Genomic DNA, 12,578 nt, shown 5'->3' on the forward strand with positions numbered 1-12,578 from the left:
GTAGTAGGAACCTGTCTTGCTTGTTGTTTGTTTTCCTGTGGCTAAACGTAGAGGTTAGAAACAGGTTAAGACTGGTTCCAGCCATGTGAGAGAGTTTTATGATTAATGACCACCTGAAATTTTTAATTTATCTCCTATACAACCTTAAAACTTAAAATGAAAAATAATTGCTGAGCAGAGTAATTATTAGTTCTCACTGAGATCCTTAACTCAAATAATAAATTTTAGACCTTCTACCCTCTTCTGTTTTAGGCACTAGCTACTAAAGGAATTGATTCAATGTCACTTAGTTCATTGGAAATGTCACCTTTAGCATCCAAAAATGCCAAGGAAAGAAGAAATAGGCGAAAGAAAAAGAAATCTTTGGGGGCAGAAGAGTACGGGGAAGACCAAAGGAATCCCAGGTGTGACTATGATGATGGTCAGAGGAGAACGGTAAGCCATGGTCTGAAACGTCACTTATTTCACGCTGCACTTTGCTGGATAGGCAGGCTATAGGGAATTAAAGCTGAAACTTTCAGCTGTAAAGAAGAATAAGATATTTAATATCATAACTGACCTGCAGACAGTCTGTGTTAGAACGGTGGAAGGAAGCATATTACCACTTTATTTTCAAAATGAATTAAAAATGCCCATTAAACATTCTTACGAATCTATTTTGTTTCAATTTTTTTTACTTTTTTTTTGCTTCAAGATTACCCACAGTCTGGTTTATTTTCTTACTTTAATTTCATTCATCTGATTATATCTATCCTATCCCTACTAGAGATAAAAAATTCTGAGAAGAAACTTGCAAAGCTTAAAAAGAAAAGGAGGAAACTTGTCTCTGAGGGCTTTTTAAATGCTATACAAAAACGTTATTAACATTTTTATATTCCTTTGATAGTTGCCTTCAAGTCAAAACTTTGTGGCACTTGTTTCTACTTTCTATTGCGGGGAAAAAAATAGTAAGACTGTTGTTAAATAGGGTTTTATATAAATGTTACTGACATGCATGAATATGAATTTGCACATGCTGTATGTATCAAATGATCATAAATAGCTTCAGCTAATTTGTCTTTGCTTAACTGAGGGCAAAGTTTAAATCAGTTTATTTTGGTTTTTTAAATAGCCATGTAATGGGCTAAGTCTTTTTATATTTTGTTGTCAGTGAATTTAGGGATATTTGGCAGCCGTAAAAAGCTCATAGAAAACATGTAAGTGATGTAAGTAAATGTGACCAATTAATGACTCCCCAGCTCACAAAATTTACAGAGAGGTGGATTTCTGTAAATGACGTGCATTTTTAAATCTAATAGTTTTTGTTGTTGTCTCATTGGTTGAGTGGGTTGCATTACAAATTACACCTTTGTTAAAGCTAGAATTGCTCTTTAGCTTCATTCTGGATGGGTTTCAAGACACCATGTACCAGAATGACCATGGACTGGAGCTGTGCATTGCCAGTTTGTTTCTTAGATTAATATTTCTTGTTTTCACTTTTCGCCCCTGGATGTCATATGCATGAGAAACATGGGAGACACATTTCAAAGCTTATAGTAAATCTTCTCTGCAAGGCTGTGTCTGGCATGGTTGGAGGGAGTAAGGCTGAGTCATCATTCAGATGCAATCTGAGCAGCTGGAGGTGTGTTGCCATCAGAAATCAGTCTCAATGGCTGTGCCATGGAAACCCAGGCATGGATTTTTGACCAGTTAAAATTTGGTAGCAATCCAAATGGGTTGTTTTTAGTTAGAAGGGGCCTGTTTTTTGTACTCTTCCTTGTACAAGTGTCACAAAATAGCATCATTACGTAACTCAGTGCTGTGAGCTCCAGTGCGAAATGAAATCAGGCTTCATTTGGTTTGTCTGGTTTGTGGATGCTGTGGAGATCTGACCTGTCTTCGTATATACTTGGCTCATGAGAAAGTTCTGAAGAAGCTGAAAATTCTGTACAGGCCGTAAAATCAAAAGTATGTTCTGCCTAAATGCTCTTATTCCAATAATTTCCTCTTCAGATATGAGGGAAGGGGATAGACTTGAATTCTTTACGCATTTTCTGAACATCCTTTTTACTCTGCCAAGGTTTAGGTGTGTTTAGTGCTTGGCTACGTCTTGCTGATGCTCTGTCAGAGTTGCACTCTCACTAGCTGACGTCAGAGTGGATCGTCAAGGCTGATATTTGGGTGTGAGGGAGACTGCTGTGTACTGAGGGTACCTACCCCTAAAAGCAGCCATGTGCATTGGGATAATCATTCTACAAACTAATAAACCATATCCCTCTTCTTGCTCTTGTTTTTTTTTTTCCTTTATCACCTTCTTCCGTCGTATTCTGCTTCTTCTTCTTCCCTCTTCTTCTCATTTTCCCTGCAGTTCATTTCCTGCCCTATTTCTTTATCTCTTCTTCTCCCACTGCAACGTTCCTTCCCTAGCTGTTATGAAGATGTGTGATAATGCAGTAAACTGGAGCTGGATCTCCTTCCCTGCTCCTGTCTTCCACTCCTTGTGCTGCCTTTCCAAGTCCTTTGGCACTTATCAGACAGGGGGGAGTAGAAGCAAAGGAAGTATCACGCTATGAGGTGAATGCCACCTTGACCCTTCCTATTTCAGTGCATCTTTAACTGTCAAGTATTAGACAAATACCTAATGGCTAGGAATGACTATTCAACCTCTTAACTTCGCAAAGGTTGAATACGAGTAATTGAGTCTTTCTCTGAAGCACTTGATTTAAAATGGAACTTGCTGCTCTCCCCAGACCTTCCTCGCTCCTGAAAAATGTTGCAAAATGTTGTTTCTCTTTCCCCTTTTTCCTTTCCGGGGGTTTCTAGACTCTCCTTGGCATTAGTTACGGTCCCAGTGCAAACTTGGTGAAGCGCAGAACCAGCCACGGAAGCATATTCAGTTTCCGACTCCGTGGCAGAGACACTGGCTCCGAAACAGATTTTGCCGATGATGAGATCAGCACTACTGGGGAAAATGAAAGCCACCGGGGCTCTCTCTTAATTCCAAGATCTGGGAGGCGTCCGAGCGTGCAAAGTCAAGTGAGCCATAGTTCTCACCCTACTACTCCCAACTACACCCAGACGGGCAAAAGGAACAGCTCAGTGGATTGCAATGGTGTGGTTTCCCTGATAGGAGGAGGCACCGGGGCACTCAACCCAGACCCTACTTCTCCTGCAGGGTTACTGCTCCCCCCAGTTATTATGGAAAAACCTGGGACAGGCGACCTGGTGAGTACTTTATAACTTTTGTATGTGATTCACACTCTTGTTTCCTTCTAAATGTTGTTGGAGTTTGCTGTAATTGATTTACGCGATATGCAGTCTGCAGCGAGAAACCCAGACCCAGCATTTGAGGCAGGGTGGGAAGACAACAGTCTAACTCCCACAGCAACGTGTGTCCAGTGCTGCGTAAGAGAGGTTCATGACTTCTGGTGACACTTACTCTTCAGAGCTGGCTGGAAGCAAATACCTAAATCTTGGGTTTGATACGAATTTTCTTTTCTTGTAGGGACATTTTTTAAGTTGGTTTCTTTTGACATTTGAATATCTGACGTTGTCCGGTGGCTAGAAAATGATGGTTTTAAAATGATTCGGTGTGAGTCTTACCATCCTGAGACTGCGTTTTCTCCCGCTGGTTGCTATCTATTTGCATCTAACCTCTGGTCTGCTGTATAGCTACTTGTGGAGGGCTGTTCTTACAGTCCAGTTCCCAGAAGGGTTTAGCACCCAGTTCAAATAACACCCAGGAAAGATAGGCAGATGATCAACAGACTTCAAGCCTTTTGCAGATTGCCAGGATCTTTGTTGCAAAGCACCACTGCTGCAAAATATTTAATAAGGCTGTAAATAAAACTATTAAGACCGATACCATTAGGAACCAAGCACGGATTCACTTGAAAAACCATGAGATGGTGTTTTGGAAATAGCTGCTACATAGGCAGGACAATTTGGACAGGTTGCCAGTTTGATGTGGTGGGAATTTATCCCTTTTAATGTAGATAATCTACACTGGAGCTCATCACTCTCAATAGTCTTTAAAGCAACGGAGCTCTGGTCACTGCGGTCAGTGCGGGCAGGATTTATTTCATGTTAGAGTTTTAAAATGGGTCAGAATAGTCTCTCTCCCTAAAAGTGCCTCTTCCTGTTCACTTTAACTACAAGGGGAGCCCAAGGTGAAAAACCCTGTATTGCACATGTCTTAAGTCAGGTGAGATGAAACCCGCTCAGAGTAACAAGGTGCCAAACCAGGGTTACATTGGTGGGGAAATAAGCGAATGGGATTCTAACACATATGAGGCAAGGTATTTCCTGAAGAGAAAGGTGAGCGAGATGGATCCCAGCCGAGGTGTCAGATTATCAGTAAATTAAGAAGTAGCTTTTTTTTTCTCTAGAGCCAGGCAGCGTCTTCCCTTTCAAGCTTGGGATTGAATTTTTTTCCTCACCTAGCCGGGCATTCGCTGTAGTCCTGCAAATGGCCTCTCACACTGTACGTGAGAGGAGGGGCTGTGCTGCACGTGGGAAACTGGGTGGTGTGAGAATTATCTGTTTGGTTGTCAGTTTTGAGGCTGTTGCTGCTTTTTCAGGTGTTCACACCTTCGTTCATTTAGGACTTTGGTACTCCCATTTTTACTCTCTGCAGACAAGGAAGACCAGTGCTGAGAGCAGTCTCTAGACAGCTGAGCAACAGAAAAACACTATTTGTAGACAGTGGTGTTTTATTGCACTGAGCTTGGTGCAAAAAAAGATGTGCATTAAGGGAACTGTGGAAGAAAGAGTTTGTGCATCTATTTAAAAAAAAAAAAATCCGAACCAAAGTAGAAAGGCTTCGGTAGATGAGCAGTGGATGTCCCCCTTTTCTCTGTAAGGAAAGCAGCTCTGCGGGCTGCTGAGGCTCTCCCAGCTGTCAGAAAAAGCTTAACAAAGCATGAGAGCACTCAGCCTTTCACAGGAAATATTGGTATTTTACAGGATTGGGCCCCGAGGTGACAGGGAGGCTTTGAGCTCTGCTGGCATTTCTTTTCATTTGCCAGCTTCCTGCCTTCTAAAAAAATGGATGTTGAAAATTAAATGGCCTGGGTGGGTGAGCTCACTTGGCAGTTCCCTGGTCATCTAGGAAATAACACCAGGCACTATAGTAACAGATGCTCGTTCAGTGATGCAATGTGAAGGATGTTGTGTCTTCTGCAAAACAGGTTTGGTATCTAATCTATCCAGAAAATGTGAGCTGGAGTTAAAAGCTAATTGGCAAGAAGCCCATTGCTGTACAGATGTATTCGCTACAGGAACCATAAGCGCTGGGCACAAACATGCAGCCTCAGCTGTGGAGCACAGGCAAAAGGAAATAGCAAATCCAACACCTCAGTGCGCTCGGAGATAAATCAACACGCTTCTGGGCTTTGTGTTTGAATGTTTTCGCCTTTTTTTTTGTTAAAATTTGAAGTTGAGTTTGTTCTTTGTTGGCAGCTCTGGCCTCTTTTTATAGTATCTTCATATGTTTGGGGGAGGCAAAAGAAAGATGTTGCAGGGTGAAGTTGAAGTTACCTCATTAACCCCACTGATCCTGCTGTTGTTATTTATTTTGTGTGAGTGTAAGCCCATGGTGAAAAAGGAACCACTTGTGCTATCTGTTGTGTCTTCCCTGAGCAAGAAACAAAGGACCAGTCCATGAAAAGGCATCACTGTAATACGCATTAAGCCCTGACTTGCAGCTTCCTGAAGCGTAAGTGAGGCTTCACTGATGTAAATGCAACGTCTTAGGTGATGGAGCTGGCAAAACATGTTTTACAGAATTAGGTTTTGAAGACTCATTTGTTTAGGTCCCCCTGTGATGCTCTCCCTGTGATGCTCCTGTATCTGATGAGCATAACATAGACCTGTCTGATTGCTACTGAGGGGGGGAGACCGCTGAATTCTGGTTTGGGGAAAGACTGGAAAAGCCCTTCTGATTTAAAAGGCAGAGTAAACATCAAACAAGATCTTACTGTCTCTGGTTTTGAGTTTCCAACCTGCAGCCCTTAAACAGACTATAGTTTCAGCAGATGATTTCAAACTGGGCCCTCCTGGGGTTTCTCAGGGAAAGCACAAAAAGTCAATAGCCGCTTTTGAGAATTTTAGCCTGATCAGTTTTAGCAACATTCAGCTTGAAGATTTTACCCCAGGCAAAGTAGTTGGGACCACGATGAACAACTTCCATGCCTTTGTGTCATTACAACTGCTACCCCCTGCCCCAGCCAAGGGCTGTTTGCCCGTAGGAATGGCTGCGGGTGGCAGCTGAGCTGACATGAGAGTACCCATGCTGCTTGTTCCCCTTCCCATGAGAGAGGCCGCTGCAGCAGATTATCCCGCTATTCAGGCTGGTGACTCAGAAGAGTGGTCTCCTGACATTTGGCTGAAGAAGAGCATGTAAGCTACAAAAGCCAGTTTCAAATGCTCTTCAAATGGCCCTGGCTGCTTGGCATGGACGGTTGTGAGTGTGCTTCTGTGAGAAATGAAGTGTGCTTCCACTTTCCACCTCCTCCACCTAATCCCTAAATACAGCTAGTGAAACAGGAGAGATTTCAAACAGTCTCAATGGGCAGTGCTTAGGCCGATCAGTCTTGTCAGCTAGGGTAGTCTAACTGGTCAGCAGGCTTGCTGGCCATGGACGGCATGGTCCATGCAGAATGGCATCCGTCCATGCAGTCACCAGGGGCTTCAGTGCACAGCCTGAGCAAGAGGAGGGACATCTTCTCCTCTGCAGGAATCCCACGTGTGTCTGCACACTTTGCTACATCCGTCGATGTTCCCATGCCACATAAGAGTACCCGCAAGGAGTGGTGGCAGCGCTGTTGGGGAGCTGCCCTTGGCAGCACGGAGGGTGACACTGCAGTGCTCAAGCTAGGAAGCCCACTGAGGTCTTATGAAGAGCAAAGCAGTGAAATATGAAAGTACGATCTGCAAACACCCCCCACAAAGGTGGCTCTGGGTCAGGCAGTCTTCCCCTGGATGTGAAGAGCAACAGGCATTCAAGCCTGAGAGGTGCAGGGAGCTTGTCCCAAGAAACCCATGGTAAGTCCTAGTCACTCTCCTGGAAATCTCCAGTGTGTCCTGCAGAGGACTGAATCAGGGCTGGTTCTCCTACCAGCTTTCTTCAAGTGGTGCAGCTGCTGATTTCATCAAACTTACCCCAGTGGAAACAAGACACAAGCAGGACCTGGTGACTATGTTTAAAGTCCTAATGTTTTTTGGCTTGTCCTGAGACTGAGAGGTTTGAAAAATGATACGTTTTTATGCTCCTGCTGATTGCTGGGCTGCGAGTTTGGGCTTTTGCCTTTGTTAGAGAAAGTCTATACATCATGAAAGTAACTTCAGGGCACAGTACAAACTAAAGATCCTGCACATTCTTGTAGTATTTACTTGTAGTTATGTATTGCTCTGCTGTGTCTTCGTGTTTCTTAGTCATTTAAGAGGTTAGAATAACATCTCACTTCAACAAGGTATTGATCTGTTTGAACAGAATTGGATTAAGTTAATGAGCTGTTATCTGGAGCTCAATTTATCCATGGGATCTGATGAGGATGCGTATGATGTCACCTGTGGTTTTCAAGAATTTCTCGAGGGTTACAACATACACATAGCAGCATCCCCTCTTTCCTCCCAAAGCCAACTGGAGCTCTTTGTAACTCTGCAGGGATATCACAGGGTTTTTTGGTTTAGCCTGATATTCCAATTATTTTGGAGATTAGAAGTGGCAGAGAAACAGACATGGGACTGAGGAGGTGGTTGTTTGCAAGTGGGCTGTTAGCTGGTGGTCTCTATTGCTTTGTTCTCACTTGCTCACCAGAGCTGCCCAGCAGCAGAGCAGGGCCACCCATGACACGGCTTTGGGATGAGCAGCGAGGTGGAGGTTGGAGCTACCTGGCGTCTCCCTCTTGCACATACAACCTTTCCTGAATTTCCATTTGGTTGCACGTATGTTTTTCTTTTAGGAAACTAGAAATGCCGAGTATTGCTAGCTTGACAGGAGTAAAAACTACTGGGGAATGAGCCCTTAAGAAAGGCCAGGCTGCTTATCGAGGTGCCAAACTAAGGATTTAGAAGCTTATCTTTAGATAAAATTTTTTTGTCTTTTTAATAAAAAAAAACCAACAAACTTGGCTTTTGTTCTTGCTAAGCATAAAACTGTTTTGCTGATCACATTGGTTTGAGGTTTTCTTGTTGACCCTAAAACCGCCTTGAGGTAAAATTTCTTTTTTCCCCTTCTTGCTTTGCCATGGGACTGGTGAAAAGGCAAAGTGTTAGCACTTTCCATGTTCAGTAAAAGGTCAACAAAATAAGTCATCAAAAAATCACCGTCAATAAGTCATTTGGCCAAAAGCTAGCTAGCCCTCTGCCGCTGTCACACGGAGAGCTGTCACTGCGTCTCTAGTTTCTGCTCATTTCAAACTTTGCTTTAGCACATCCTAAGCGTAAATCATTCAGATTTGACACAAGTATTGCAAGCTGCTCCGGTTTACAGTGCATGTCTTTAAATTACCAAGTATCCACAAAATTAAATGCCTTCTTTTTAATGCTGTGTGCTATTATGGTCACCTTCAATCTCATTAAATATTTGTGCTAGTGCCTTACTGGGTCCATTGTTCATGGTGTGGCCTGTGCACCTCTTTTTATGCTTGAAAAGGTTTTTACTGTGCAATGAAAATTAAACCTGTCCCAGTTCCCAAATGTGATCTTTAAAATGCTGCCATGTATAGCCCATCTTCACATAACAGTTTTGACATAACTCAGAACTGTAGGCACTCAGAAGAAAATAATTCTGCAATGTTATGTATCCTCATTTACATGTAAATTACTGAATAGTATATTTGTCCCTATAGAATTTAGCTAATCCAAAGGAGAAACATTTGCAGTCAGGGAGCAACACAAATAATCTTGTCCTGCTGGAGGTGCTTGTGTTTAACTCCATTGTGATTTCTCATCTAGATTCTAAGGAGACTCCTTGCAGAACTGTAGGGACTGTTGTTATTTTTGCTTGATTTCTATAGAAGTATAAGTACGATGAACAACTGTGCCTGTGTATATTCTCTCTGTAATGATAATAGCCTTTATGCTGCCTTGTTTGTCCAGTTCCTGGAACTGCTCTCTATCTCAGAACGCAAAACCTGCCAGTTCCTTGCGTGACTATTAGCTAACTCTGTTCTAAAATAAATAACAAAAACAACCCTCACATATCTGTTCTTTACAAAGAACAAAAGCTCTTACACTTCCCTAAGTAACTTCAATAATTTTAAGCAATTCACCTGGATGGAAACTTTCTTTCCTGGAAAAATACTTTATAGTAATTCGCAAGCTGACTATGCGATAGATTTACTGCTCTATTGGTAAGGAGACCACGTCCTCCTGCAAGAGCACGGGAGTATTCCTTACACCCCGACGCTGCCTGCCAGACACTGTGTCCTGGCTCTGGGGATGAACGTCTGCTGTGTGCCTGCTGCTGAGCGGCTGACAGGGCGCAGCGGCTTCGGGCTCTGAATTCCGGCGGGGGCACGTGCAGCTGGGCCGGTGGGTGGCTGTCGTTTGCTCTGAACGCAGGCCAGCAGCAAATTGCACCACCTCGCCCCTCAAGAGGTGAAGGGAAGAAGGAGCCGTGCGCATGTCTCCTTCAGAAAATACCCCTTTGCACGTGGAGCACGGCACACTGCAAATGGTCCCCTTGACTCCAGCAGGATTCCTGAAGTCTTGGGGACCACTTCTCGTGACAGGATTGAGGATGCTGGGCTGGAAAGAAAAATAGAGTGACTTAAAAAACTTGTTGGGTTTGGAATATCACATCAAACCTGGGGGAAAAAGTCAGTTCCCGGCTATTTTTTTTATGAAGTATATGCCAAACCTGTTTAACTTGGACTTTTCATTTACCCTGGTTTAGCTGAATCAAAAAATAGGAAGAATGAATCTCTGAATGTTTTTCCTTTGACTTTTTACCTCTCCAGTGAATTCTCTTTGCACCTGTGAGTAAAAGGTGGCTTTCAGATAAAGGCCACCAACCCGTAACTTCTGCGAGCACTTCTGCATGCATGAATAGGAATATAGTTATCTTTCTTTACAGTCAGAAAACTGGTACTTCTGAGGATGAGGTTGTCTAAAGACATGCTACTGGCATGTCCTAAGCTTTGGTCAGATGGGATGGGAAGATGGTACAGTTTAAAAAGAGTTAGATGATCCAGAGGAATTTGAAATGTGAGGTTTTCTTATGGTTCATTCTACAGACAGAGAGAAATGGAAGAGTTGGGTTTTTATTTGGCTTTTTTTTTCCTTTCTTTGCTATTACTTTTTTAGTTTATTCTACTTAGAAATTTGTCTCCCTCATGTTTTTTATCTCCTTGTCTAGTTATTTCTTTTCAGTCCCATGTATTTGTTACGTACTCCAAACTGGTGCAAATGATTATGCAATTTTGTAGAAGCTTTCTTCATTAATAAAACATTTGTTATTTCTTTGGTTTTTACTGGATGTTTTTGAGGTGAAGGGAATCAAGCAAACTAATGCATCTGAAATACTGTTCCTGGTTTCCCCAGCTCCTAAGCCAAGGATAGAGTGTTTTCTTGTTATGTTGTGCACAAGTAGGAGTCTCTTTGAATAGGTACTGATTACACCTCTCCTTTTGAGATGACTGCGTCAGTAACTCAATGGACAATGAGCCAATTGTTTTAACAAAAGATAACGTTTTATATATATAAAAAAAAAGCCATTTTGAAGCATTACTGCTTTCCTGGCTTAGCTAATGCTTTAAGTGCTTGCTTTAAAAATCCTTGCTCTTCTCTGGTCTTGCAGTGATTGGTATTTTTAACTGCAGTAATTTGAAGTGACCTGGGACCAGTATCCTGCCTATTTTCAGTGTCAACTAGTGGCCAAATGGCTTTGTCTTTTGAAACCGCCTGACAAGGGGACGTCCCCTGCCCTGAAGAGGTCACGCTCCAGAAATACAGCTTGTAGAGCTTCAGTGCTTTTCTCCTGCCGTTCTCATGGAATTGCCTTTCTTGAAGACCAGTTTTGATAGAGAAATGGTCAAAAGGAGGGATCCTGAGTCCCTCTGGGTGCATGTCCCAGGCACAGACAGCGGAGCTGTGAAGCTGCTGCCCATGGCACGTCTTGGTTGGCATCCTGGGTGCTGCTCAGAGTGGTTAGGGCCATTTCAGACCCAAGTGATGAGAGAAGATCCAGAAGACTGAATCCAATTCCTGTACCTCATTTGACTATGTAGAAGTGAAAGCAGCTACTCCGATGTCTGTATAAACCAGAGGTTTCCATCTTCATGGAATCTCTTCTCCTTTCACATTTCCTTGAGCTGTATTTCAAGAGCCATCAGGACCCGTTTATCTACAGTGCATCTCTCTTGCTTACATAGTGTCTCGGAGCTCACAGTCTGTATGCTTGGAGGAGCAGGACAGGGGCTGTTAAAACATTTATTTTGGGAGACTGAGTGTCTCAACCAGGAGGTCTGAGACAGAGAATGGCGTTGAACTTGGCTTTCCCAGATCCTTACACCTTAACCACCATGTTTTCTTCTACCTGTGAGAGAGCTGGAGGAGTAAAGCAGGCAGGATTTGTCTCCGTATGAAGCAGGAGCTTGTAATAATAAAAGTCTTAACATCTTGCTCCTGTGAGCTGACAATATAAAGTATTTAATACAGCGTGTGTCTGCAGCTATACTGTGTTTCTGGCTGACTTCAGAAACCCAAGCCTTCAAAAACCATAAAACTAATTTTAAATGAAACATTAAATAAAGGCAGTTTGGGAGTTCTGTTTTTCTGGTATTTTATTTCTTTGGGTTTTTTTTTTTAAGCTTTTACTTGAGAAACATAAGAACTAGATAGTTTGAGTTATTTTTTATTTTTCCTGAGAAAAAAGAAGCTGAGATTCTCCACTAATTATGGAGCTTCAGAATCTGTGACACCAAAGATCAACAGAATGACAATATGTTCCTGAGATTTGGCAGTGTTTCAGAACAAGAAAAAACATGTGTTGAGGAGTCAGTTTGCTTGGTATGATATCAGAGGCCTGTAATGGAGCTGTTACCTACCCCCCTTTTCTTCTTCTAGCAGTATAATTAAACAGTTAACACATTTCAGAAATAATGGAATAATTAATGTAATTAAGCAGGGCTTCTTTCACAAGCAAAAAGCATGGTAAAGCAGCACTGCTGTTTCTCCAGCATCAGAAGCGTCCCTTTATTTTCACCTGCATCTTTCACCTATTTACATGAAGGTAAAGGGCTGGGCAAAGTTTCCAAAATTGCTCAAAGTGCCATTTCCAAAAGCAGTAGCCCAGCAGCATGTGTCTAATCGGGAAATCAGTGAGCTTTGGACTTCTCAGATGGGAAAAACAGTGCTTAGGCAATTTTGAAAATGCTACCCCGTATCTGCCTTGGTTTTATTCTTCTGATCCAATGTGTTCATTTAAGCAGACCTCTCCCTCGGATGAGGCAAGCAAGAAGCAGCTTCTAATGCCCCACCGCCCATCGGTGGACCACTCGGATGAACCTTTTCAGAGGCAGAGGGCAGTGAGCGCTGTCAGCATCATCACCAGTGCCCTGGAAGGTAAGACACGTCTTTAGTTCCCCAACTCA

The 12,578-nt window shown here is 42.7% G+C and overlaps 1 protein-coding gene across 1 annotated transcript in view; it reads left to right on the forward strand.

Annotated features, from left to right (window-relative positions):
- The window catches only part of LOC142405259 (sodium channel protein type 5 subunit alpha-like), a 222,068-nt gene that overhangs the window by 104,495 nt on the left and 104,995 nt on the right, over positions 1-12,578 (forward strand). Inside the window, exons 11-13 of the mRNA XM_075492326.1 lie at positions 253-435; positions 2,803-3,204; positions 12,414-12,549. Coding sequence (XP_075348441.1) covers positions 253-435; positions 2,803-3,204; positions 12,414-12,549 — 721 coding nt within the window. The remainder of the gene's footprint in view (positions 1-252; positions 436-2,802; positions 3,205-12,413; positions 12,550-12,578) is intronic.

The sequence above is a fragment of the Mycteria americana genome, chromosome 2 (assembly GCF_035582795.1).
Source record: "Mycteria americana isolate JAX WOST 10 ecotype Jacksonville Zoo and Gardens chromosome 2, USCA_MyAme_1.0, whole genome shotgun sequence".
NCBI lineage: Eukaryota > Metazoa > Chordata > Aves > Ciconiiformes > Ciconiidae > Mycteria > Mycteria americana.